We start from the raw sequence: 27,761 nt of genomic DNA, 5'->3' as shown, positions 1-27,761 counted from the left end.
ACTAGATAAAAACCAGAAGGTGACCCAGAATACTTGTTTCAGTAATGCACCAGCTGGACAAGGTCTGCTAGAACCAGAGGGGCCGTACACTTGGTGAAAACGGGAGTCTGCATTCTGAAACGAGTGAGTAAACCAGCTGAAAGACCTGCAGCCATGCTGCAGTGTGGGGAAGCCAGCGGTTGGCATTCAGAGACAGACTGGTTCTTTTAAAAAAAAAAAAAGGGGGGGGGAAAACCAGGAGCGGCTGCATTTGCGATGGTGAAAACCGTGCAGTGGAAACACGGCAGAAGTCTGAGATGGCCTCTCGGTGTTTGGCGTGGAGGACAGCCCGCTGCAGATTCCCTCAAGGCCACGGGAGCGGAGGGGAGAGCCAGAAGGAGAAAGAAACCCTGCTGCTTGCAGCCGCTCCCCAGCAGGCTGGAGACACTCCTGCCCAGGGCTGTGCCCACAGCCCAGAGCAGCACCAGTTGTCCCTGAGCTGGGAAGGAGGAACTGTATAAGGAGAGGGGAAGGCTGGGGATGCCCTGTTCAGCCATCTTTTCATCATGCTGAGAGTGCCCCTACACGGCCCAGCAGCCCCGGGCTTCCTTTGAGGGATGGCGCGCACTTGTGATGTAGCATAGCCTTCCCTCAGGAGAGGTCCTGGAAGATCACAGCTGAGAAAGGGGGCCTGCTCAGAAAACCCAGGGATGCTACGTCAATGCCAGTGGTTTGTGGGTCAGTGTCAGAGAGGATCGGGGGCAGAACTGAAATGAAGGCTTAGACTCTTGCAACAGCCTTGAATCTCCGGGAACACCTGGGAGGTTTGAATATTAAAGCTGCCCTGCCTCCCTAGGCACCAGGACACACGCCCCACATTCAGGGTGGACAACTCCAGCAACACACCCAAATTGAGTTCACCAACTGAACCCCACAAGACTCATTTCCCTACACACCACAAGAACAAAGTTGAGAACTGACTTGAGGGGTATAGGTGACTCGCAGACACCATCTGCTGGTTAGTTAGAGACAGTATACACCACCAACTTGTACTTTTGAAAAATGAGATTGGTATTTTTTTTTTTTTTACAACTTGAAAGAACCTTATCAAGCAAAGCAAATGCCAAGAGGCCAAAAACAACAGAAAATCTTAATGCATATGATAAAACCAGATGATATGGAGAGTGCAATCCCAAAGACCCAAAACAAAATATCAGAAGAGACACAGTACTTGGCACAATTAATCAAAGAACTACAATCGAGGAACGAAAACATGGCAAAGGATATAAAGGACATGAAGAAGACCATGGCACAGGATATAAGGGACATAAAGAAGACCCTAGAAGAGCATAAAGAAGACATTACAAGAGTAAATAAAAAAACAGAAGATCTTATGGAAATAAAAGAAACTGTTGGCCAAATTAAAAAGAGTCTGGATACTCACAATACAAGATTAGAGGAAGTTGAACAATGACTCAGTGTCCTAGAAGTCCACAGAACAGAAAATGAAAGAACAAAAGAAACAATGGAGAAAAAAATCGAAAAAATCGAAATGGATCTCACGGATACGACAGATAAAATAAAACGTCCAAACTTAAGACTCATTGGTGTCCCAGAAGGGGAAGAGAAGGGTAAAGGTCTAGAAAGAGTATTCAAAGAAATTGTTGGCGAAAACTTCCCAAACCTACACAATATAAATACACAAAGCATAAATGCCCAGCGAACTCCAAATAGAATAAATCCAAATAAACCCACTCCGAGACATATTCTGATCAGACTGTCAAATACTGAAGAGAAGGAGCAAGTTCTGAAAGCAGCAAGAGAAAAGCAATTCACCACATACAAAGGAAACAACATAAGACTAAGTTGTGACTACTCAGCGGCCACCACAGAGGCGAAGGCAGTGGCATGACATATTTAAAATACCGAGAAAGAAATTTCCAACCAAGAATACTTTATCCAGCAAAACTCTCCTCCAAATTTGAGGGAGAGCTTAAATTCTTCACAAACAAATGCTGACAGATTTTGCTAATAATAAAAAGTATCTGCCCTACTTCTGATACTCTTTGGTACCAACAGAGAAACAAAGAAAGGAGAAAGAGATACAGAGAATTTTAGCAGACACATATAGAACCTTACATCCCAAATTACCAAGACACTCATTTTTCTCTAGTGATCATGGATCTTTCTCCAGAATGGACTAATATGCTGGGACATAAAACATGCCTCAAGAAATTAAAAAAAAAAAAATTGGATATACTCAAAGCACATTCTCTGACCACAATGGAATACAAATAGAAGTCAATAATTTGTGAATTGTAACTCCACTATTTACTTCCTACATGATATAAAATACAAACTCTAATGACAAATCAGTGGTTTTGAACTCAATGTAAAATATGTAAGTTTTGACAAGAACTATATAAAGGTGGGGGAATGGTGGAGTATAGGAGCAGAGTTTATGTGTCCTTTGAAGTTAAGCTGATATCAAAGAAAAACAAGATTGTTATGGATTTAAGAGTTTAATTTTAAGCCCCACAGTAAACACAAAGAAATTATCAGAGAATATGACCATAGAGATGAAAAGTAGAGTATGGGTTAAGAGAAATGGGGGAAGGGGCAATGGGGAGTTAAGAAATGAGTGTAGGGTTGCTGTTTGAGGTGAAGGGAAATTTCTAGTAATGGATGGTGGGAAAGAGATAGCATTACAACATTCTAAATGTGATTAATCCCACTAATGGAAGGCTAGGGAGGTGGGAGAATGGGAAGATTTGGGCTGTATATATGTTTCCACAACTGAGGAAAAGAAAAAAAAAAAGGACAGTCTAAATAGATGACAATTGAATGCCAAGGATGACCCTGGATGGGATCTGAGGATGGAGGACAGGAGGCTCAAAGGGACACAGTTGAAACATAGGGGAAAAAAAAAAGAGGAAATATAGAATGTATGCTTTGTATCAATGTTGAATCTCTAGTACTTCTTAGCTGCATTTAATGGGATTGCATAAAAGAATGTTCTTGTTCATGGGAATTGTATATGTGAATTACAGTGTTCGTTCAAGGATGGGTGCAGCTAGCTCTCATACGTTCAGAAGACAGAGCAATAGATGATGGATGATAGATAGGCAGGGAAAGACAGCATGTTAAAGTTGGTGGACTGGGGTATCAGGGGAGGGGGGTCAGGGTATGCTGGAGTTCTGTGTATGGGGTTTGTATTGTTTTTGCAACTGTTCCTATAACTCTGAATTTATTTCAAAATAAATAAATAAATAAATAAAGCAAAGAGCAAATGTACACAAATTTCAGATTAGGGATTGCCCTAGCAGAACAGGGGGATATTATAGAAAAAGCAGGGGGTTTCATCAATACTAGTAATGTGCTGTTTCTTATGTTGGATGGTATTCTATACAGATTTTAACTTTATTATTTTTTATATCTCATATACACATTATATATGTTCTTTGGTGTATACGGTATCTGTGGTTATTTCATTTTAAAAAAATCTTTAACAAGGCTCAAATTTATGAAAGACCAGAATCTAAATCCTAAAAATCTCCATATTACTTCTAAGACACATTTAAAAATTGAACTACAATGAACAAAAAAAATTTTTTTTTCTTATGGAGCTATTCTCACCTCCAAATTTTAACACACACTATCTGAAAAGGAGGCACTTAATTTCAGTTACGTCACTTATGCAACATTATTATAATGAAAAGGACAAACAAATATTGTTCTTAAAATGCTTTTTAATCCAAGGCTGCCTGTGCACACATTAAGATGACACTGGTTTATGACTGCCAGAATGTTCTGGCACTTATGTGTGCTCTTTTGTGGTATAGTTTACCCACAGCAGCTTTGATCCATTTCCAGCTAGGTCCCACTCTTCTCGCAGATTAGGACTGGGTCTAAATAAATTCCTGAAAAACAGGCTGCTTGAAGTTGTCCCACAACTCACTGATGCTCTGTTTTTGCTTTCTTTTTTTTTCTGTTTCATTTTGGATAATTTCTTGTGTGGTGTTTTTCAAGTGTACCAATCTTTTCCTCTGCAATGCCTAATCTGTCATTAAGCCCATTCAGTGCATTTTTCATCCCAGTGTAATTTTCATCTCTAGAAATTTGATTTGGGTCTTCTTTATAACTTCCATGACTCACTTTAATACTCAAGAGGGACCCTCTGCAGCTCTCTGGAGTTTCCTCTCTGTGCCACTTTCTCCCTTTTGTACAGTGTCCTTTGAACTCTAGCTGCCCTGGTGTCCCAACTCTTAGTTCCATGTATTCAACTCAGAGAGTCTGCTGGGTTCTTTCTGCCCATCCCTGTGCCGTGCCCTGGAAATTCTCTCAACTGCTGGGACAACTGAAAGGTTCACTTTGTTTCTCATCATTCAGGGATCATTGTCCTTTGCTGCCTAATGTCTCATATCTTAAAAACAGATATTTCATATTTTGTCCATTTTCTCGGTCGTATACAGTAGGAGGAAAAATCTGGTCTCTATTATTCCATCATGGTCAGAAATGAAATACTGGAAATAAATATCTTACCAGACTACCTGCCTAGTTAGACACCTTGCTGAGCGACAGCACGAAGTGACTAGTAGGTATTTACTTGTTTTTGCTTTGTATTTGGCAACTGTCATCTGCTAATCCTGGGTTGCTGAGCCCAAACAAGAGAAAGAGATGTCCAAATATTTTAAATAGAAGAAGCAGGAGCTAAGTTGCTAGTTATATAAAAACTGACAGATATAAAAAAGTATCCTATGGTACCTATCCTCTTTAAATTATTTTTCTTTCCAACCCTTTACTAGCCCATTATAAGAGAAAAATTTGTTTCCATTAAAAAGACACTACTTCCTAATCCCAAAGCAAAAAATGTACTCCTGCTATAGAAAGATACGGCTATTATCACCTTACATGATCACAGGTAGCTTTAATAGAATTGGGACAACATAATATTATTGCTACATGATGCCATAGAAAGTACACATTATCACCCATGTCAAAAATGTTTAACCAGAAGCTAATCAAATCTTTAAGCAGAAAGATAAGAGGTTGTTCAAGACCGACCCCCTGCAAATTGGCATCCCAAAAAGAAAGCTGGCTTTTTAGAGAACTTCAAGGTAACTAGCTACAACCTAGTGTTCAGGCAATTAATCCTAGTTAGTACCAGCAGATCAGGGCTAAAAGCCACTGTTCTCGAAGCTACAATCACAAGATTTCAACCCCAACCCCTGCTCTTGCCAGGATGTTGATTATGGTGGAACTGACCAAAAACATTGAAGGCCAAGATTCTACCTTCATAATCCTCAGCAAGCCAGTACCTCCCAAGTCAAGCAGCTTATAAGCCCGCAGCCTAAGGTTACAGCACCTCTTGCAGACTCTTAACAGATGGTCTGGTTAGACTCCTGGGCACTAGCCATGAATGCAGTGGGCACTGCACACCTGCCTCTGCTCCTGTCTCTGTGAGTTTCCCCTATTAAACACTGTTCCAAGCCTGATGCATGAGTCATTTACCCTTTTTGCTCAACAAAAACCAGCACCAATTTACAGTCATTATAAGAGGTAGGGAAACTAGTTAAATGCCATCACAAGAAAACAATGAATCTCAGTACACCTGGAATGTAGAACATTTTATAAACAACTAACTGATCTGGACTCTTCAAAAAAAAAAAAAAAAAAAAAAAAAAAAAAATGTCTTGAAAATAAGAAGAAAGGTGTTAAGGATTGTGGTAGACAAAAGGTGACTAAAGAGAAATAGTAACCAAATATAATTCATGAATCTTGGAACAAAGGAGCTATAAAAGAAATTTTAGCCACAAATGGGAAAATTTGAATATGAATTGGGTATTAGATCATATGAGGGATTTACTGCTAATTTTCTCTTGTGTGATAGAAATACTGGGTTTATATAAAAGAATGCCCCCCACCCCCTTTTTTTGAAATGTAATTGTAAGAATTTAGGGATGAAGTACTGTGGTCTGGAAAATTCTGGGCTTCCATAAGGTGAAAAACCCCAGAAGTTACAGTTCCATTTGAATTTTTAATGAAAACTGGAACCTGACAGCCGTTTTAGGACAAGCCAGGATTGGAGATGGAGTTATCCAGAAAGGATCTGTGGGAAGTCCTACTGTCTGATGATTTTGACCCCTGTATGCTGCATTCCAAACTAACAGATTTTTTGCAGGCTCTGTATAGATGGAGCCACTGCCAGTCTGGACTAAAAGGGACAAAAAGGGACAAAAAGGGACAGATGGAAGGAAAACAATTCTTCAGAGAAGGCAACACCACGGAAGCCAAGGTCTGAAGCCAAGAAATCTTGGGCAAGGAGAGCAGAGCAACCCATGCACATGGAAAGGGTGAGTTTGCCCTGGAGGCAGAGGGCGGGCCTTCCGCCTCCCGCTCAGGAAGAGTGCGGCCACCCCAGGCCTCAGAGAGGGTGGAGCACACTCCCTGGGAATCGAGGAGTACCTGGCTGCCAACCCACTGTTCGGAAAGGGGGGAGCCTCTGCCCCAGAGACGTAGAGTCCAGGTGGCTCCGGGATGCAGAGTCCAGGTGGGGCCAAGAAGAAGGTTGTCTCCCCAGTGCGTGGATACGTTGGAGCATTCACCCCAGCACTTGGCGAGAAAAGGGCTGCCGTGAAGCCCCTTTGAAAGGGTTGGACTCCTGCTCTCTCAAGCCACAAGGAAAAAATGTCTTTGTATAAGTGACTCTCAGACCACCCAAAGCCATGTGATTGAGCTCAGATATGGATCCTTTAGTTCCAGTCAAGCATGGAGATGACTGCAGCCCTGGCAGACAGCTTGACTGTAACCTCTATGGGACCCTGAACCAGAACCACCCAGCTAAGCAGCTCCCAATTCCTGACCCTCAGAAACTGTGAGATAATACATGTTTGTTGTTTTAAGCTGCTAACTCTTAGGGTAACTTGTTGGCAGCAATTGGTAACTAATGAAAAGGATGATGTCAGCAGCTTACTTTGAAATATCTCAGTAATACATATATATACACACACCTATGGGTGTGTAGACAAACGAAAGTATACATATAAACAGAAAATATGGCAAAATGTTTATAGGTAGAATCTAGGTGAATAGATGGGTTTCATAGAAATATTCATGCATTTTTTTTTTATTGGTTTAAATATTTTCATTTAAAAAAGCTAAAAAAAACACCCTAATTGTGATGGTTAGGTTCATGTGTCAACTTGACCAGGTGATGGTAGCCAGGTGTCTGGTCAAGCAAGCACTGGCCTGTTACTGCAAGGACATCTGTGGCTGCTTGATAAACCAGAAGGCTGGTTTATTAAATCATAAGTCAACTGGCTGCAGCTGTGACTGATTACATCAATGAAGGCATGTCTTCCACAACAAGAGAATGCAATCAGCTGGATTTAATCCAATCAGTTGAAGACTTTTAAGCCAGACAGATAGAGGAGCTTCACTTCTTCAGCTAGCCAATGAAGTGTTTCCTGATGAACACCTTCATCAGAGTTGCCAGTTCGCTGCCTGAGGAGTTCACTGAACACCTTCACTGCAGTTGCCAGTTTGCTGCCTGCCCTATGGATTTGGACTCATGCATCCCCACAGTTGGGTGAGACATTTTTATAGAATCTTATATTCATAGGTATCTTTTGTTGATTCTGTTTCCCTAGAGACCCTAATTAATACACTAATATACTTTTTTCTGGTAATACTGAGTACTAGGCACTTGGACCATCCTACTAAAAAAAAATAAGAGTTTTATAAAAACACCTATGAGTTGGCAATATAGTTATTCCCCTGAAATCTGAGTGATGCAGGAACCAGGAGAGGTAAGCCAAATTCTAAATCAGCTTAAATTCTGAGGGCATTTGCTTAACAAAGCAAATTTGACTTGTATTTTCTACAGCCTCAAAGAGGGCAGGAAGGTGGGAGTGGAAAACAGGTAGGCATTATCTAAATAAGCACAAAGATACATATTCTCTATGACCCGTATAATACCTTTGAAAAACATCATTCCTCATAATAGTGCAATGCCAAGAGAAAGTACAAATATCCATCAACAACAAAGTGAATAAATTATGGCATATTCATACCTGGAACACTATTTATAAGTCAATTAAAAGAAATGAATACATTGGGGGACAGCTACCAGCAAACAAAAGGGATGGATCTTACAATGTTGACTGAAAGAAGCAAGACCCAAAACATAGAACATGACTCTATTCATATAAAGTTCAAAACCAGATAAAACTAAACTGTATTCATCAGGAAAGCATACATGGATGGTAAAACTATAAAGAAAAACAAGTAAATGATTATCATGACAGACAGAAAATAGTTACCAATGGGGAAGGTGTGGGTGGACAAGCAGTTGTGATTAGGAAGTGGCATGGGGTAGACCTTCACTAGGCTAGCAACATTCTACTTCTTGACCTAGCTGTGAACAGGTGGGTGTTTGTATTATAATTATTTGTTAAACTATGAATATTTGGATTATGCATTTTTCTGTATGTTTTACTTCACAAAAATTAAAAAGGATATTATAAACTTTATACCCCAAATTTGAAAATAAATATGAAATATACATATGTCTAGAAAAATACCTTGCCAAAAGGGACTCAGGAAGGTAGAGAATTTCTACATACTTTCAAATCCATTTAAAAAACCGAACCAAAGCAGTAGTCAAAAAATCCCACAAAGAAAATTCTAGGCTCTGATGGTTTTGTTGGCAAATCCTACACATTCAAAGACAAACAGAGAAGGGACAAAGAAGACCCATCCTCATCTGGTCTTATGAGACAAGCATAATCTTGGTATCAAAACCTAACAGAGAGGAGAACCTAAGATGGAGGCTAGGCGAGACAGGGCAAAAAAACACCTCCATGAAAAATACTAGATAAAAACTAGAAAGCAACTCAGAACACCACTTCCAGCGTGGCACAAGCCAGACAAGGTCTGCTAAATCCACAGGGAATGTGCATTTGGTGAAACCAGGAGCCTGCATTCTGAAATGGGTGAGTAAGCCAGCTGAAAGTCCAGCGGCCACGCTGCGGTGTGGGGAAATGGTGGGCTGGAGTTTGGAGACGGACTAGTTCTTTAAAAAATAAAGCCCAGGAGCAGCTGCAGATACGACGGTGAGAGCCGCGCATTGAAGCACGGTGGGAGAGGGCTGGGCTAACACCTCGGTGTCTGGCATGGAGGATACCCCTTCTCACACCCATGGCTGATTGTCTCAAGACGAGGGGAGCTGAGGCGAGCCAAAAGGAGAAAAAAACCACATTCCTTGCAGCCATCCCCACAGCAGGCAAGGGACACTCCTGCCCAGGGCTGGACCCACAGCCCAGAGCCGCACCAAGAAACCCAGTGCGACGGGGAGTCTTTCCTGCAGCACTGCACACACGCCACAGTATCGGCCGTGTACAGTGGTCTTTAGTGCACCCACAGCTGACTGTCCCGGAGCTGGGAGAGCGGAGCTGTGCAGAAAGGGGGAAGTTAACCTGTCCCATTCAACCATCTTGGAAGCGGGCTGGGAATGCCCCTGCAGGGCCTGGCAACCCAGGGCTTCCCTGGAGGCCGGCGTGCACTTGTGATGTGGTACAGCCCTCCCTCAGCAGAAGTCCTGGAAGAGCACAGCTGGGAAGGGGGACCCACTTGGAAACCCCAGGGACCCTACATGAGTACCAAGGTCTTGTGGGTCAGGGCAGAGACAATCTGTGGAAAGGCTGAAATGAAGGCTTAGGCTCCTGCAACAGCCTTAAATCTCCGGAAACACCTGGGAGGTGTGATTTTTAAAGCTGCCCTGTCTCCCTAACCACCCAGTCATACACCCCACATTCAGGGCGGACAGCACCAACAACACACCCAAACTTGGTGCACCAGTTGGATCCCACAAGAATCAGACCCCCACACACCACAAAGACAAAGTTCGGGAGAACTGACTTGAGGGGAACAGGTGACTCATGGACGCCATCTGCTGGTTAGTTAGAGAAAGTGTATGCCATCAAGCTGCAGTTCAGAAAAATTAGGGATCAAGTAAAGCAAATGCCAAGAGGCCAAAAACAACACAAAATCTTAAAGAGTATGATAAAACCAGACGATATGGAGAACCCAAACCCAAACACCCAAATCAAAAGATCAGAAGACACACAGTATTTGGCACAATTAATCAAAGAACTACAGACAGGCAACAAGAGCATGGCACAGGATATAAAGGACATAAAGAAGACCCTAGAAGAGCATAAAGAAGAAACTGCAAGAGTAAATAAACAAACAGAAGATCTTATGGAAATCAAAGAAACTGTTGGCCAAATTAAAGACTCTGGATACTCATAATACAAGATCAGAGGAAGCTGAACAACATCTCAGCCTCCTCAAGGACCACAGAACAGAAAATGAAAGAACAAAAGAAGGAATGGGGAAAAAAATCGAAAAAATTGAAATGGATCTCAGGGATATGATAGATAAAATAAAATGTCCAAATTTAAGACTCATTGGTGTCCCACAAGGGCAAGAGAAGGGTAAAGGTCTAGAAAGAGTATTCAAAGAAATTGTTGGCGAAAACTTCCCAAACCTTCTACACAATATAAATACACAAAGCATAAATGCCCAGCAAACTCCAAATAGAATAAATCCAAATAAACCCACTCCGAGATATATTCTGATCAGACTGTCAAATACTGAAGAGAAGGAGCAAGTTCTGAAAGCAGCAAGAGAAAAGCAATTCACCACATACAAACAACATAAGACTACGTAGTGACTACTCAGCGGCTACCAGGGAGGTGAGAAGGCAGTGGCATGACGTATTTAAAATTCTGAGAGAGAAAAATTTCCAACAAAGAATACTTTATCCAGCAAAATTCTCCTTCAAATTTGAAGGAGAGCTTAAATTTTTCACAGACAAACAAATGCTGAGAGATTTTGCTAACAAGAGACCTGCCCTACTTCAGATACTAAAGGGAGCCCTACCAACAGAGAAACAAAGAAAGGAGAGAGAGGTATAGAGAATTTCAACAGACATATATAGAACATTACATCCCAGGTCACTGGGACACACATTCTTCTCTAGTGATCATGGATCTTTCTCCAGAATGGACCATATACTGGGACCTAAAACAAGCCTCAATTAAAAAAAAAAAAAAAATTTGTTCAAAGCACATTCTCTGACCACAATGGAATACAAATAGAAGTCAATAACCATCAGAGACTTGGAGAATTCACAAACACCTGGAGGGTAAAAATGAGGGGGAGATGAAAACATTCCTGGATAATCAAAAGCTGAGGGACTTCATCACCAGTAGATCAGTCCCATAAGAAAAGCTAAAGGGAGTTGAGCAGGCTGAAAGGAAGGGACACTAAACAATTGACTGAAACTACATGAACAAATAAAGATTTCCAGTAAAGATCACATGGCAAATATAAATACTAATAGTACTGTATTTTTGATTTGTAACTCCACTATTTACTTCCTACAGGATCTAAAATACATAAACTATAATGATAAATCAGTGGTTCTGGACTCAACATAAAATTTGTAATTTTTGACAACAACTACATAAAGGTGGGGGAATGAGGGAGTAAAGGAACACAGCTTATGTGTCATATTGAAGTTAAGCTGGTATCAAAGAAAAACAAGACTATTATAGATTTAAGAGGTTAAATTTAAGCCCTATGGTAAACACAAAGAAAGTATCAGAGAATATGACCACAGAGATGAAAAGTAGAGTAGGGGTTCCAAGAAGTGGGGGAAGGGGCAATGGGGAGTTAAGAAATGAGTGTAGGGTTTCTGTTTGGGGTGAAAGGAAACTTCTAGAAATGGATGGTGGGAACGTGATAGCACTGCAATATTCTAAATGTTATTAATCCCACTAATGGAATGCAAGGGAGGGGGTGGAATGGGAAGATTTAGGCTGTATATATGTTTCCACAATTGGAAAAAAAAAAAAAAAAAGACAGTCTAACTAGATGACAATTAAATGCCAAGGATGATCCTGGATGGGATCTGAGGATGGAGGAGAGGAGGCTCAAAGGGACACAGATGGGACATAAGGGGGAAAAAAAAAGAAAAGGAAATACAGAATGTAAGCTTTGTATCAATGTTGAATTTCTTGAACTTCTTAGTTGCGCTTAATGGGATTGCATAAAAGAATGCACTTGTCCATGGGAAAGGTATATGTGAATTACAGTATTTGTTCAAAGATACGTGCAGCTTGCTCTCATATGTTCAGAGGACAGAGCAATACATGATGGATGATAGATAGGGAGGGAGGGAGGGAGGGAAAGAAAGAAATGGTGGTGTGACAGGATGTTAAAGGTGGTGGACTGTGGTATCAGGGGAGGCGGGTCGGGGTATGCTGGAGTTCTATGTATGGGGTTTGTACTGTTTTTGCAACTGTTCCTGTAAGTCTGAATTTATTTCAAAATAAAATTTCTTAAAAAAAAAAAAAACCTAACAGATGAGTAATATAAAAAAATATTCATGGGGAAGTAATGTAGAATATAGGGTACCTAGAGATAGACAGAAGATAGAGAAGGGGAAGCAGTTACCTAGTATGTACAGAATTGTTAACGAGGTTGAACTTAAATGTCTGGGAATGGATAAAGATGATGGTAGCTCGTTCCTGGTTTATAAGAAACAGTAATGTATTTGTTCTGGTTTGCTAGAGCTGCTGTTATGCAAAATACCAGAAATGGATTGGCTTTTATAAAGGGAGTTTATCTGGTTACAAATTTACAGTTCTGAGGCCATAAAAGTGTCCAAACCAAGGCATCAACAAGAGGATATCTTTATTTAAGAATAGCCAATGGTGTCCTGAACACCTCTGTCAGCTAGGAAGGCAAGAGGCTGGCATCTGCTGGTCCTTTGCTCCCATGTTGCATTTCTAAATGACTTTCTCCCAAATGTCTCTGGGATTCTGTCTTTGCTCCTCTCTCAGCTCCTGTGTGTCCTTGCTTCTTTCTCCTAGGGCATTTCTCTCAAAGCATGTGGGGGTCCTCTCATAGCTCCTCTAGGGCAAACTCTGGGCTTCATCTCTTAGCTCAGCATTTCCAAGTGTCTTTCTGTCCTCATCTCCAAGTGTCTACAAGCATCAGCATCTGTGTTGGTTCCTAAGCTCTCTTAATACTCCAGTGAACCAATCAAGACACACCTTGAATGGGTAGGGTCCACACCTCCATGGAAATAACCCAATCTAAGGTGTCACATCTCAGTTGGGTGAGTCGCATCTCCTTGGAAACAATCAAAATGTTCCACCCAACAAAACTGGATTAAAAGATCATGGCTCTTCTGGGGTCCGTAACAGTTCAAACCAGCACAGTATTGTAGACAAATGTGATTGAAAGTGGTTGTTTAAAGTCATGTATGTAAGTTAGTTCTTGCGTGAATCACTACAAATGTAAAAACAAAAAACAAAACACTAATAGAGGGCAATATGGGAAAAAACGTAGCTATTGTAAACTATGGACTATAGATAACAATATTTTAATATTCTTTCATAAACAGAAACAAATGTACTACACCCATACTATGGCTCAACAAATAGAGGGGTAAGGGGGTAGGGGAGGATTTGGGTTTTATTATTTTATTCTTATTTCTTTTCTGGAGTAATGAAAAATGTTCTAAAATTGATCATGGGGATGTATGCACAACTACGTAGCAGTACTATGAGCCAGTGACTGTAAACTTTGTATGGTTTGTGCAGTATATGAATATATATCAATAAAATTGGGGGGAAAATCTAACAGGGAAATGAAGAAAAAGGAAAATCATAGGCAAAATACACTCATGAACATGAACATAGGTTTTCAAAATTCTAAAAAATGACTAAGTAAAAAACAGATAAAATGTTTCCCTTCTTTCTTGTACTTAAACTTATTTGTATTTCCACTTAGTTAAATTTATTTGTATTTTCACATTTAACACATCAGTGACCAGCAGTGCATTAAGAATAACTGGAAGTCAAGAACAAGGACTCCCTACTTTACAAAGAGATTACTGAGAGTATAATGAAGATGGTGACTTATATGTATTACTTCTACCAATAAAAAAAACTTTGACACATAACTTATGTGGAAATGATGTGACTGGAAAGAAAAAGAGATAATATGTTCTATAGAACCACTAAATCTCATTTTGAGGGTGTGATGGAATTTTTTATTTTGAGCTAAATATAAGCTTGAAAAAGTGAGACATCCCTGTCTGTCATTTTCTAATGTATCCCAAGTGTTTAGAACTTGGTAGGCACTCAAATATTTGTGGAATGAATAATTTGAATGCAATTCTACTTCTAAAACCTCCATCGTATGAATTAAAACAAGAAATTTATTTTACATGTGAGCTTTAAATTTGCTTGTTAACCAAGGGACACCCATGAATTCAAATGCAATGTGAACACTGATGTCCTTAAAAGAAAACATTTTTAAAAATCTTCCAGATCCTTTATTAAAAAAAATAAAGAACTTAAAATTTTACTGATTTACTCTTTTTAACTTGTAACTTTCTTTTTAACCTCTCACAAAACCCCACTTTTGAAAATTAAAAGGCACAACCTCCGTGATTTGCCCTTTAGATTTGTTTGCTTCAGTCTAATAAAATCACTGTTAGGTTTCATATTAAGGTTGATTCATAAGCTACAACAAAGCATGACAAAATTTACAAGTGTGTTAAGTAAATTTTATGTTTAAAAACATTGTTTTTGGCAATAATCCTTGAAAATACCGAAGTCCGTATCAATTACCTCACGCAACCAAATGCCATTAGTCGATACTTGTTATTTACTGCTACACAAGTTCCGTCAACAATATCTTGTGGCCAAACTCCATGAAGCTGCTATAATAAAGAAAAATAGTTAAGACTTAAAAAGTGTTTCCCAAAATGCACTATTATCAATATAATTCTCCTTCCATATATACATTGTTTCATAAGGCTTTATTTGGTTAGGTTTTGATTGGAAAAGACCCCATCATGACCACTACCTGAATTTTCTCCCTTAAAACATAAAGATTTTCATTAATTGGTTCAATGAATATTCCCAGATGAGCTCAGTCCAGTGTAGTTAATCTATTTCCAAGATAATGAAAACTGGCTATTCAGTAACCAAACTTAAATTAAATGAAGATGACTTTCCAGTTAGAATATAAATCTCTTAATAGTAGAAACTGCATCTATCTTGCTGCTCACTATTATTATTTTCATCACCTAGGACAGAATTTAACTTCCTAATCACAGTGGAGAGTAGTATGTTTTATTTGGTCCACCTCTTAGAAGCAATTCATGATTTGTCTTTGCTTACTAGTCTCTACTCTTCCTTTGGTTTATAGTGTAATGGTTAATAGCAAGGTCTCTGGTAGCCTGACTTAAAATCTCAGGTCTACCATTCACTTGATTTAAATGTTTATTTGACCTTTCAAAGCTTCGGTTTTCTTATCTGTATACTGATTATCTCTCAGGCAGTTTTGAAGATTAAATGAGAACATTCCTGTAAAACCACTTAGTACAATGGCTAAGCATATGCTGAACGCATATTAAGCATTCAGCAAATAAATGACATTATTATTAAGCTTGTATACTATTTAATTCTGTATCAAGTCACTCAGTTTTCTGTTTTATTTATCAAATCAAGGACATCTTAGACTATAAATTCTGAGGCAAAGGTCATGATTACTACTTTGGTAAGGAGAGAAACTAACCTACTACAACACAGCACCTTAATTTGGATGATCCCCATACTAAACATTAGAAAATCCATTATAATTACATCTATATTTGAATTATATAGTATTACAGATTTCCTTTAATTCCCAAATGAGCTATATAATCTATAAATATGGAATATTTGTGCTTCTGTTTTAGTAATAATTTTAATTATCCAACTTTAGCAATAAACCTAGACATTATTCTATATAACAGAAAATGGTGAAAATAACACTGAGTAGTATTTCTTTAGAACACTGCTTAGATTAAAATTCATCTGCTAATTCCTGTAACAAATATTTCCCAGGTGCCTACTATTCACCAGGTACTGCTCTAGGTGCTGAGGATATGGCATGTATCCAAAGACACCAAAATCCCTACCTGCATTCCTACCCTGGGTTAGAGGAGACAGACAAATTAAAAATATTATACAGTATACTGGAGGTTGGCAAATGCTATAGAAAAAAATATATAAAGAAAATAGGGTGAATAGGGAGTATGGAGGAAGGGTATAATAATAATGAGTTGCTGTATGAAGGTGCCTTTTGAGCAAAGTCCCAAAAGAGACAGAGCAGGTGCAAAGACCCTATGCTATGGCAGCAGCATTCCTGGTACATTTAACAGAGCAGCAAAGAGGTCTGTGCAGATGTAGCAGAGTATAGGAGGAAGGGGAAGTAGTAGCTGAGGAAGACATGTACTAGTAGGCCCGAGTTTTAGGTCTTTGAAGGCTACTGTAAGGATTTTGGTTTTTCTCCAAGTTGTATAGGGAGTCATTGGAGGGTTTAAAAAAATCCAACCTTGCATAATAAGAATACATTAGAGAAGTATACACAAAACAAAAATGTACATCTAATAATATCACAAAGTGAACACGTGTGAACTACCACTCAGGCCAAGAATTACAAGTACCCCAAAGCCACTTCATATCACTATATCCTCACGCATACCACAAAAGTGACGAATATCCAGACTTGATGGTTTAAAAGTGCATCCATACATTTAAAATCATCTGTACTTTTCTTTTCCTTTAATTTTTTTAAATGGAATCACAGCTTGTATTCTTTTGTGTCTGGCTGCTTCACTCTGACATGTTTGTGATATCCATCCATGTTGTTGTATTTAGGCCAGTTTCTTCATGTTCACTGCAGCCTCAAACATTGGGCTTAATCTCACATGACCTCTGATCTCCCCTAACCTTATAATTCTTCACACCTTGTTAGCTTTCTAAAGTCTTCAAATAGATTTTTTTTTTTTATCTTCACTTTATTGAGATATATTCACATACCACACAGTCATACAAAACAAATCGTACATTCGATTGTTCACAGTACCATTACATAGTTCTACATTCATCACCTAAATCAATCCCTGACACCTTCATTAGCACACACACAAAGATAACAAGAATAATAATTAGAGTGAAAAAGAGCAATTAAAGTAAAAAAGAACACTGGGTACCTTTGTCTGTTTGTTTGTTCCCTTCCCCTATTTTTCTACTCATCTATCCATAAACTAGACAAAGTGGAGTGTGGTCCTTATGGCTTTCCCAATCCCACTGTCAACCCTCATAAGCTACATTTTTATACAACTGTCTTCGAGATTCATGGGTTCTGGGTTGTAGTTTGATAGTTTCAGGTATCCACCACCAGCTACCCCAATTCTTTACAACCTAAAAAGGTTGTCTAAATTGTGCGTAAGAGTGCCCACCAGAGTGACCTCTCAGCTCCTTTTGGAATCTCTCTGCCACTGAAGCTTATTTCATTTCTTTTCACATCCCCCTTTTGGTCCAGAAGATGTTCTCCATCCCACGATGCCAGGTCTACATTCCTCCCCAGGAGTCATATTCCATGTTGCCAGGGAGATTCACTCCCCTGGATGTCTGATCCCACGTAGGGGGGAGGGCAGTGATTTCACCTTTCAAGTTGGCTTAGCTAGAGAGAGACAGCCACATCTGAGCAACAAAGAGGCATTCGGGAGGAAGCTCTCAGGCACAATTATAGGGAGGCCTAGGCTCTCGTTTGCAGCAACCGTCTTCGCAAGGGTAAAACCTATGGTAGAGGGCTCAACCCATCAAACCACCAGTCCCCTATGTCTGTGGTCATGTTAGCAACCATCGAGGTGGGGTAGGCCAGTACCCCTGCATTCTCCACAGGCTCCTCAAGGGGGCACTACATATTTTTTTCCTTGTTTTTTTTTTTGTTGTTGTTGTTGACTTTTTTTTCTTTTTTAAATCAACTGTATGAAAAAAAAAATTAAAAAAAAAAAACATACAATAAAAGAACATTTCAAAGAGACCATAACAAGGGAGTAAGAAAAAGACAACTAACCTAAGATAACTGCTTTACCCTAAGAAAGTTACCTAATATAGCAACATTTCTGTGAACTTGTTCCTACTATATCCATCAGAAATTAACAGACCATAGTCATTCCTGGGCATCCCCAGAATGTTAAATAGCTTATCTGTTCTTCTTGGATTATTGTTCCCCCTTCCTTAATTGCTCTCTATTGCCAGTTCCCCTACATTCTACATTATAAACCATTTATTTTACATTTTTCAAAGTTCACATTAGTGGTAGCATATAATATTTCTCTTTTTGTGCCTGGCTTCTTTCGCTCAGCATTATGTCTTCAAGGTTCATCCATGTTGTCATATGTTTCACGAGATCATTCCTTCTTACTGCCGTGTAGTATTCCATCATGTGTATATACCACATTTTATTTATCCACTCATCTGTTGAAGGACATTTGGGTTGTTTCCATCTCTTGGCAATTGTGAATAATGCTGCTATGAACATTGGTGTGCAGACATCTGTTCGTGTCACTGCTTTCCGATCTTCCGGGTATATACCGAGAAGTGTAATCGCTGGATCGAATGGTAACTCTGTATCTAGTTTTCTAAGGAACTGCCAGACTGACTTCCAGAGTGGCTGAACCATTATACAGTCCCACCAACAATGAATAAGAGTTCCAATTTCTCCACATCCCCTCCAGCATTTGCAGTTTCCTGTTTGTTTAATGGCAGACACTCTAATAGGTGTTAGATGGTATCTCATTGTGGTTTTAATTTGCATCTCTCTAATAGCTAGTGAAGCTGAACATTTTTTCATTTGTATTTCCTCTTCAGAGAACTGTCTTTTCATATCTTTTGCCCATTTTATAATTGGGCTGTCTGTACTATTGTCATTGAGTTGTAGGATTTCTTTATATATGCAAGATATCAGTCTTTTGTCAGATACATGGTTTCCAAAAATTTTTTCCCATTGAGTTGGCTGCCTCTTTACCTTTTTGAGAAATTCCGTTGAGGTGCAGAAGCTTCTAAGCTTGAGGAGTTCCCATTTATCTATTTTTTCTTTTGTTGCTTGTGCTTTGGGTGTAAAGTCTAGGAAGTGGCCACCTAATACAAGGTCTTGAAGATGTTTTCCTACATTATCTTCTAGGAGTTTTATGGTACTTTCTTTTATATTGAGATCTTTGGTCCATTTTGAGTTAATTTTTGTGTAGGGTGTGAGGTAGGGGTCCTCTTTCATTCTTTTGGATATGGATATCCAACTCTCCCAGCCCCATTTGTTGAAAAGACTGTTATGTCCCAGTTTAGTGGCTTTGGGGGTCTTATCAAAGATCAGTTGGCCACAGATCTGAGGGTCTATCTCTGAATTATCAATTCGATTCCATTGATCAATATGTCTATCTTTGTGCCAGTACCATGCTGCTTTGACAACTGTGGCTTTATAATAAGCTTCAAAGTCAGGGAGTGTAAGACCTCCCACTTCATTTTTCTTTTTTAGAGTGTCTCTAGCAATTCGAGGCATCTTCCTTTTCCAAATAAATTTGATAACTAGCTTTTCCAAGTCTGCAAAGTAGGTTGTTGGAATTTTGATTGGGATTGCATTGAATCTGTAGATGAGTCTGCGTAGAATTGACATCTTAATGACATTTAGCCTTTCTATCCATGAACATGGAATATTTTTCCACCTTTTAAGGTCCCTTTCTATTTCTTTTAGTAGAGTTCTGTAGTTTTCTTTCTATAGGTCTTTTACATCTTTGGTTAAGTTTATTCCTAGGTACTTGATTTTTTTACTTGCTATTGAAAATGGTATCTTTTTCTTGAGTGTCTCTTTAGTTTGTTCATTTCTAGCATATAGAAACATTACTGACTTACGTGCATTAATCTTGTATCCCGCTACTTTGCTAAATTTGTTTATTAGCTCTAGTAGCTGTATCGTCGATTTCTCAGGGTTTTCTAGATATAAAATCATATCATCTGCAAACAATGACAGTTTTACTTCTTCTTTTCCAATTTGGATGCCTTTTATTTCTTTGTCTTGCCGGATTGCCCTGGCTAGCACTTCCGGCACAATGTTGAATAACAGTGGTGACAGCGGGCATCCTTTTCTTATTCCTGATCTTACAGGGAAGGCTTTCAGTCTCTCACCATTGAGTACTATGCTGGCTGTGGGTTTTTCATATATGCTCTTTATCATATTGAGGAAGTTTCCTTCAATTCCTACCTTTTGAAGTGTTTTTATCAAAAAGGGATGCTGGATTTTGTCAAATGCTTTTTCAGCATCTATTGAGATGATCGTTTGATTTTTCCCTTTTGAATTTTTAATGTGTTGTAATACATTGATTGATTTTCTTATGTTGAACCATCCTTGCATGCCTGGAATGAACCCCACTTGGTCATGGTGTATGATTTTTTTAATGTGTCTTTGGATTCGATTTGCAAGTATTTTGTTGAGGATTTTTGCATCTATATTCATTAGGGAGACTGGATGGTAGTTTTCCTTTTTTGTAGCACCTTTGCCTGGTTTTGGTATTAGATTGATGTTAGCTTCATAAAATGAGTTAGGTAGAGTTCCATTTTCTTCAATGTTTTGAAAGAGTTTGAGTAAGATTGGTGTCAGTTCTTTCTGGAAAGTTTGGTGGAATTCCCCTGTGAAGCCATCTGGCCCTGGGCATTTATTTGCGGGAAGATTTTTGATGACTGATTGGATCTCTTTGCTTGTGACGGGTTGATTGAGGTCTTCCAGTTCTTCCCTGGTCAATCTAGGTTGTTCATATGTTTCCAGGAAATTGTCCATTTCCTCTACATTATCCAGTTTGTTGCCATACAGTTGTTCATAGTATCCTCTTATAATTTTTTTTAATTTCTTTGGGATCTGCAGTTATGTCACCTTTTTCATTCATTATTTTGTTTATATGGGTCTTCTCTCTTTTTGATTTTGTCAGTCTAGCTAGGGGCTTGTCAATCTTGTTGATCTTCTCAAAGAACCAACCTTTGGTGATATTTATCCTCTCTATTGTTTTTTTGTTCTCTATGTCATTTATTTCTGCTTTAATCCTTGTTATTTCTTTTCTTGTACTTGGTTTAGGATTGGTTTGCTGCTCATTTTCTAGCTTCTTCAGTTGATCCATTAGTTCTTTGATTTTGGCTCTTTCTTCCTTTTTAATATATGCGTTTAGTGCTATAAATTTCCCCCTCAGCACTGCTTTTGCTGCATCCCATAGGTTTTGGTATGTTGTGTTCTCATTCTCATTCGTCGCTATATATTTAGCAATTTCTCTTGCTATTTCTTCGTTAACCGTCTGATTGTTTAGGAGTGTGGTGTTTAACCTCCAGGTATTTGTGAATTTTCTAAGTCTCTGATGGTTATTGACTTCTAATTGTATTCCATTGTGGTCAGAGAATGTGCTTTGAATAACTTCAATCTTTTTAAATTTATTGAGGCTTGCTTTATCTCCCAGCATATGATCTATTCTGGAGAAAGTTCCATGAGCACTAGAAAAGTATGTGTATCCTGGTGATTTGGGATGTAATGTTCTGTATATGTCTGTTAAATCTAATTCATTTATCAGATGGTTTAGGTTTTGAACTTCCTTATTGGTCTTCTGTCTGGCTGATCTATCCATAGGAGAGAGTGATGTGCTGAAGTCTCCCACAATTATTGTGGAAACATCAATTGCTTCCTTTAGTTTTGCCAGTGTTTCTCTCATGTATTTTGTGGCACCTTGATTGGGTGCAAAGACATTTATGATTGTTATTTCTTCTTGTTGAATTGCCCCTTTCATTAGTATGTAGTGGCCTTCTTTGTCTCTCAAAATATCCCTGCATTTAAAGTCTATTTTATCTGAGATTAATATTGCTACACCTGTTTTCTTTTGGCTGTAGGTTGCATGAAATATTTTTTTCCATCCTTTCACTTTCAATTTCTTTGTGTCCCTGTGTCTAATATGAGTCTCTTGTATGCAACATATTGATGGTTCATTTTTTTTGATCCATTCTGCAAATCTATATCTTTTAATTGGGGAGTTTAATCCATTTACATTCAACGTTATAACCATGAAGGCATTTCTTGAATCAGCCATCTTATCCTTTGGTTTATGTTTGTCATATGTATTTTTCCCCTCTCTCTATTAATATCCTTTATTGTATCCATACCGAATCTCTTTAGTACTGAACCTTTCTCCAAGTCTCTCTGTCCTTTCTTTGTTTCTCTGTCTGTAGGGCTCCCTTTAGTATCTCCAGTAGGGCAGGTCTCTTGTTAGCAAATTCTCTCAGCACTTGTTTGTCTGTGAAAAATTTAAGCTCTCCCTCAAATTTGAAGGAGAGCTTTGCTGGATAAAGTATTCTTGGCTGGAAATTTTTCTCACTCAGAATTTTAAATATATCGTGCCACTGTCTTCTCGCCTCCCTGGTGGCTGCTTAGTAGTCACTACTTAGTCTTATGCTGTTTCCTTTGTATGTGGTGAACTGCTTTTCTCTTGCTGCTTTCAGAACTTGCTCCTTCTCTTCCGTGTTTGACAGTGTGATCAGAATATGTCTTGGAGTGGGTTTATTTGGATTTATTCTATTTGGAGTTCGCTAAGCATTGATGATTTGTGTATTTTTGGTGTTTAGAAGATTTGGGAAGTTCTCCCCAACAATTTCTTTGAATACTCTTCCTAGACCTTTACCCTTTTCTTCCCCTTCTAGAACACCAATGAGTCTTATATTCGGACATTTTATATTATCTATCATATCCCTGAGGTCTGTTTCGATTTTTTCAATTTTTTCCCCCATTCTTTCTTTTATGCTTTCATTTTCCATTCTGTCATCTTCCAGGTCACTGATTCGTTGTTCAACTTCCTCTAGTCTTGTACTATGAGTGTTCAGAATCTTTTTAATTTGGTCAACAGTTTCTTTAATTTCCATAAGGTCATCTATTTTTCCATTTAGTCTTGGAATGTCTTCTTTATGCTCTTCTAGGGTCTTCTTGATATCCTTTGTATCCCATACTATGGTCTCATTGTTCATCTTTGAGTAGCTGCTCTAGGTGCTGTGTGTCTTCTGATCTTTTGATTTGGGTGTCTGGGCTTGGGTTATCCATATCGTCTGATTTTTTCATATGCTTTATAATTTTCTGTTGTTTTTGGCCTCTTGGCATTTGCTGAACTTGATAGGGTTCTTTTAGGATTTGTAGACCAACTGAAGTCCTTATCTCTAATTTATCAGATCTACAGCTTAGTGGAGTACATTTTCTCTAACTAACCAGCAGGTGGCGTCCACGACCCACCTGTTCTCCACAAGCCAGTTCTCCCCTGCTTTGCCTTTGTGGTGAGTGGGGGAGTGAGTCTTGTGGGGTCCAATTGGTGTACCAAGCTTGCGTGTGTAGTTGGTGTTGCCCGCCCTGTATATGGGGCGTGTTTCTGGGCAGTCAGGGAGGGGGGTGGCTCTAACAATCAAATCTCCCTGGTGATCCTGGAGTTTTAAAGCTGCTGCAATAGTCTAATCCTTCAGTTCAGTCCTGCCACAGTTTTTCTCTGCCACTGACCCACAAGTCCTTGGTATTGGCGTATGGCTCCTGAGACTTGCGATTGGGTCCCTCTTCCAGTCCGTGCACCCCCTGGTCCTCTGTTGAGGGATGACTGTGCTATGTCACAGGTGAGTGCTGTCCCCCCAGGGCGGTTCTGGGCTGCTGGGCTATGTAGGGAGGCTCCCAGTCTGCTCAAATGATGGCTGAATGGGGCTTTGTTAATTCACACTGCTCCACCTTCCCACCTCTGGGACAATCAGCTGAGGTTGCAGGGAAGGCTAATGTCCACGCCCAGTTTTGTGGTGTGTGCCTGTTATTTGAAGCACTTCCGTCACACTGGGTTGTCTGGGGCAGCTCTGGGCTATGGGGCTGGCGATAGGCAGGAGTGTTTCCTGTCCACCAGGATGATGGCTGTGAGCGGACACCCCCCCTTTTCTTGGGAAGTTGTGGTGTTTATTGAATTTTCTCAGCCACTGGATTATTGCCTTTTGTCTCAGAGCTCTCTTAGTTCTGCTCTTGTCTTGACCTGCCCAAATTGCAAGTCTTTGAAGCTTTCTGTACTGGGCTTCTTAGAGTAATTGTTTTAGAAAAAGAAAAAAGGATTTAAAGAAAAAAAAAAAAGGGCCCTCCTCAGAGATCTAATGGGTTATTGAAATGCTAAGAGAGAAAGCAACCAGGGCCATTAAGGAAAGGTCCACAGGGCAGAGAGATCAGCTTTTCTTCGGGATTTGCATATGAGCCTCAGGGCCTGAGCTCTGCCCTTCCCCTTTCTATGTTCACCAGAAGTCCAAAAATCCTCCGCTTTTATTTTGGAGTTTTTCGTGCTGTTTTTTTCTATGCCTGTCTCCTCTCTGCTGGGCTGGCTGCTCTCAGATTCTCTGGTGTCTGGTCTCAGTCTATCTATGGTTGGAGTTTGGATCAGTAGAATGAGTTTCCGAAAAGGGCTGCCACTGCAGTTCTCCCTTCTCCTTCCCGGAGCTGACAGCCCCTCCTCCCACGGGACTGAGCCTAGCAGGGAGGGGTGCGGGTCCCCTGGCCACAAAAACTTAAAGATTTCGCTGATCTCAGCAGTTCCACGTTTTCATGAGTGTTGTATGAAGTATGCCCAAAGTCAGATTGCTCTGTGGTGTCCAGTCCAAGCAGTTCCTGGCTTTCTACCTACTTTCCTGGAGGAGTAACTAAAACATACAGCTCACCAGTCTGCCATCTTGCCCCACCTCCTTCAAACAGATTTTTAAAATATTTTCTCTAGCTTTTCTACTACAGGAGGTTAAATCCTAATTATCTTTCCCTACTGAAAGGTTTTGAGTAGAGGAGTGGAATACTCTGACTTATATTTTGATATATCTGCTAAATGTATTAAACATGCCAAAGAGAAGAACTCTTACAAAGCACTTAAATAATGCAACCTATAGTATAATGTTTTGGTGTATATATACCATCCAGTGTATTTCCCAATGTATTGTTTTCTTGTCACTTATATTTATAATTTATTAAACAACATCCACCTGGTTTTCATTGTTTTTTAAATCCTTAACTTACTGGAAAAATTTCTTTAATCAAATACTAATAAATACTATAAATACATTTTACACTAACTCTAAAGTACTCAGAAAAGATTCAATCACTTTTTAAGTTCTAAAATTTTTGTTTTCAGTGAAAACATTTAAATCCCAAATATAAAAATTATATTTATATGTGCACCTTTTAGGAAAAAAAAGAGATCTGAAAGGACTTATTTTAATTCTTATGTATATATTGACATAAGTTATCACTCATGTATTATTTAGAACCTTACTACTTGAAAACATCTGTTAATAGAAAATATTTGCTAGTAATACTAAAGCTGATTCCAAGTAGAAAAAAAGTCCTTAAAATCTAAAAATCCTTTCTAGTTAAAGAGAGCAGACTGAATACAAATATGTAGCCTCCTGACTCCTAAAAGCCAAACTTCAATAACAGACAAGGTTTTTATTAAAAGGCATAAAACAGCAAGGGCAAAGAATGGGAGAAAAGGCAGCATTGCAAGCTGGAAAGCATATGGATGCATAGAATTCTAAACTAGCAGTTAAGAAAGCTGAGAAGTAACTAAATTCACATTGCAGGGTACCCAAAAGGCTCCGGAATTCAGATGTCTCTGAGAGACTACTAAAAACAGTAGGACTTGTTCAAATTCTGTTTAAGAGGCTGTTGGGTCCTCCCAGAGCACTTCTCCAACGCTACAGAAAACAGGAGATCTTTATTTTGGAAAACAACAAAACAAACAAACAACAACAAAACAGAGTGGACTCCAGACCACACTGAAAATAGGGATAGTAAATTAAAGTTTACATCCTAAATTTGGACCCCCTTGCTTAGTTCTTTCCTAACTCAATTCCCAGAATATTATTCTGGAAAGAAGACTGCAGGACTGTTCTCCAAGAAACACTAAAAAGACCAAGAGAAAAGATCTAAAGAAAGGAGGGTCCCCCAAGGAAATACTCAGTCAGCTCATCCTATGGTAAGGATAATAACCATCCAAATTCACCCCAGTCCATAGAGTTTTCAATGAATTCCAATTTCTATTTTGTATTTCTGTCACAGCAGCTAAATTCATATACTAATTATCAAAGCATCCCATAGAAATGAAGGGATAAAGGGAATCCTCAGGATGATGATGATGATGGAGAGCCCAAAATATAGCTGTGTTAAAGGTGTACAGTGAGCAACCAGTTAGAGGAGGTCACAGGCTCCGAGAGAAATTTTTTAAAAGGATAAAACAGATAAAACATCTAATGCACTGGAAAGAATTGAGAGGATATTTAGACAACCAGTAGACAGTCTGGAGTTGAATTAGTGATAAGTATATAAAAACCAAGCAAACATAAAGAACAAGACAATTATTAATTTCAGTGAGTAGGAAAATCTGTGCAGGAAACGAAAAACAATCCTAACATGTTACATGGCTCAGCTACTAGCAGGTTTAACATAGTGACAATAATACAGAAATGAACGCTAACTTAATAAAAATCACAAAAACTATACTGGGAAGAAAGGCAGAATACATGAGCATGGTGGGGGCAGAAAAAAGGAAGTAAGTGGTCATCTTCCACAGTGAGAAGTCAACAAACACCAGCCTAAAAACTAAAAACTAAAGGAAATGCAAAGCTGTAGAGATAAATATAAAAATAGGAAATACAAATTAGAGATAAATACAATGTAGAGATGAAAATAAAAAAAGGAAACACAAAGATACAAATTCTACAAATAGAATTATTTGTCTATTTATACTCTTTATATGTATAGTTTTGAGCCTGTTTGAAACAATACAGAATTTGAAAAATAAAATCTTATCTTGCAGCACTATCAGTACTATGTTGAAATAATGTATACTATTTCTAACAACCAAACTAAATACTTGATTTTTATAAATTTATTTTATGGCATTACTATTCAATTTTTATTATCTACCTAAAAAAATTAACAATTCTTAAAATCATAAATGAATTTAAAAAGTGGGGGAGATGGATTTAATAACACAGGGCAAATTAATAAATGTAAAATAAAGAAAATAAGCATTCAAAGTAAGTAAGTCATACCTCTGCAGTAAATCTACTCGATACTGGTGTAATAAATCCAACTCTACCGTCGTTAAACACAACAGCAAACCCATCAAGAGTGGCACAGTATTCCATGTCTCTGATGTGTACATCTGCAAAGCCCAAGAATGAACCTGCTGATGAAAAAATAAACACATGAAATATGAATACTCAGAGCAAATAATTTTCTCACTATTTTGCTTGTATGGATAGCTAAACACTGAACAAGTAAACTACCTGACAAACACATGAATATTCCTCCTGTGAAAAATTAATTCTGAGGTACAAAATCAATATTCATCCATAGAAAATATCTAACTAGACTTTCTCAAATATTAAACATCTGGATCTACCCCAGGCAGAAAGTATAACTACCTCTAGATGACTGTAGATCAACTGAAAAGGGTACTGTGCAAAGATTAATGGCTTTCCTTCCATTTGTCATTCCTTCCCAGTGAATAAGATGAAGTAGTCCATCAGAAGTAGCAACCAGAAGATCTTCCAACACAGACTGAAAACTGTAGGGAAGAAAGCAATTTAGAGTCAACTCTTAAGAGAACATACTGGGAAAGCAGTAAGAATAAATATAATTCCCTTGGGGAATACTCATGCAAAGAAGATCATGAAATAATTTACAAAACACCTCTCTTAATCTGGAATTTAGCTATTTATTTTACAATTCAATCTAGAAGCATGAATTTTGGAAGAAATGAAGGACTATGAGCAGCCATAGTTACCAGCTTG

General features: G+C 38.8%; 1 protein-coding gene across 3 annotated transcripts in view; it reads right to left on the bottom strand.

Annotated features, from left to right (window-relative positions):
• RIC1 (RIC1 homolog, RAB6A GEF complex partner 1) overlaps nt 1–27,761 on the bottom strand; it is a 215,779-nt gene that overhangs the window by 58,593 nt on the left and 129,425 nt on the right. For 2 of the 3 annotated variants that reach the window (XM_037797276.1, XM_037797274.1), the window contains exons 5-7: nt 27,393–27,535; nt 27,018–27,154; nt 14,691–14,782 (exon numbers count right to left, since the gene is read on the bottom strand). In XM_037797276.1, coding sequence (XP_037653204.1) covers nt 14,691–14,782; nt 27,018–27,154; nt 27,393–27,535 — 372 coding nt within the window. The remainder of the gene's footprint in view (nt 1–14,690; nt 14,783–27,017; nt 27,155–27,392; nt 27,536–27,761) is intronic. The other variant, XM_037797275.1, reaches the window with a different exon arrangement.

Source organism: Choloepus didactylus, chromosome 10 (genome assembly GCF_015220235.1).
Source record: "Choloepus didactylus isolate mChoDid1 chromosome 10, mChoDid1.pri, whole genome shotgun sequence".
Classification (NCBI taxonomy): domain Eukaryota; kingdom Metazoa; phylum Chordata; class Mammalia; order Pilosa; family Megalonychidae; genus Choloepus; species Choloepus didactylus.
The sequence above is the reverse complement of the archived record's forward strand: the minus strand, read 5'-3'. Positions and strand labels throughout refer to the sequence as shown.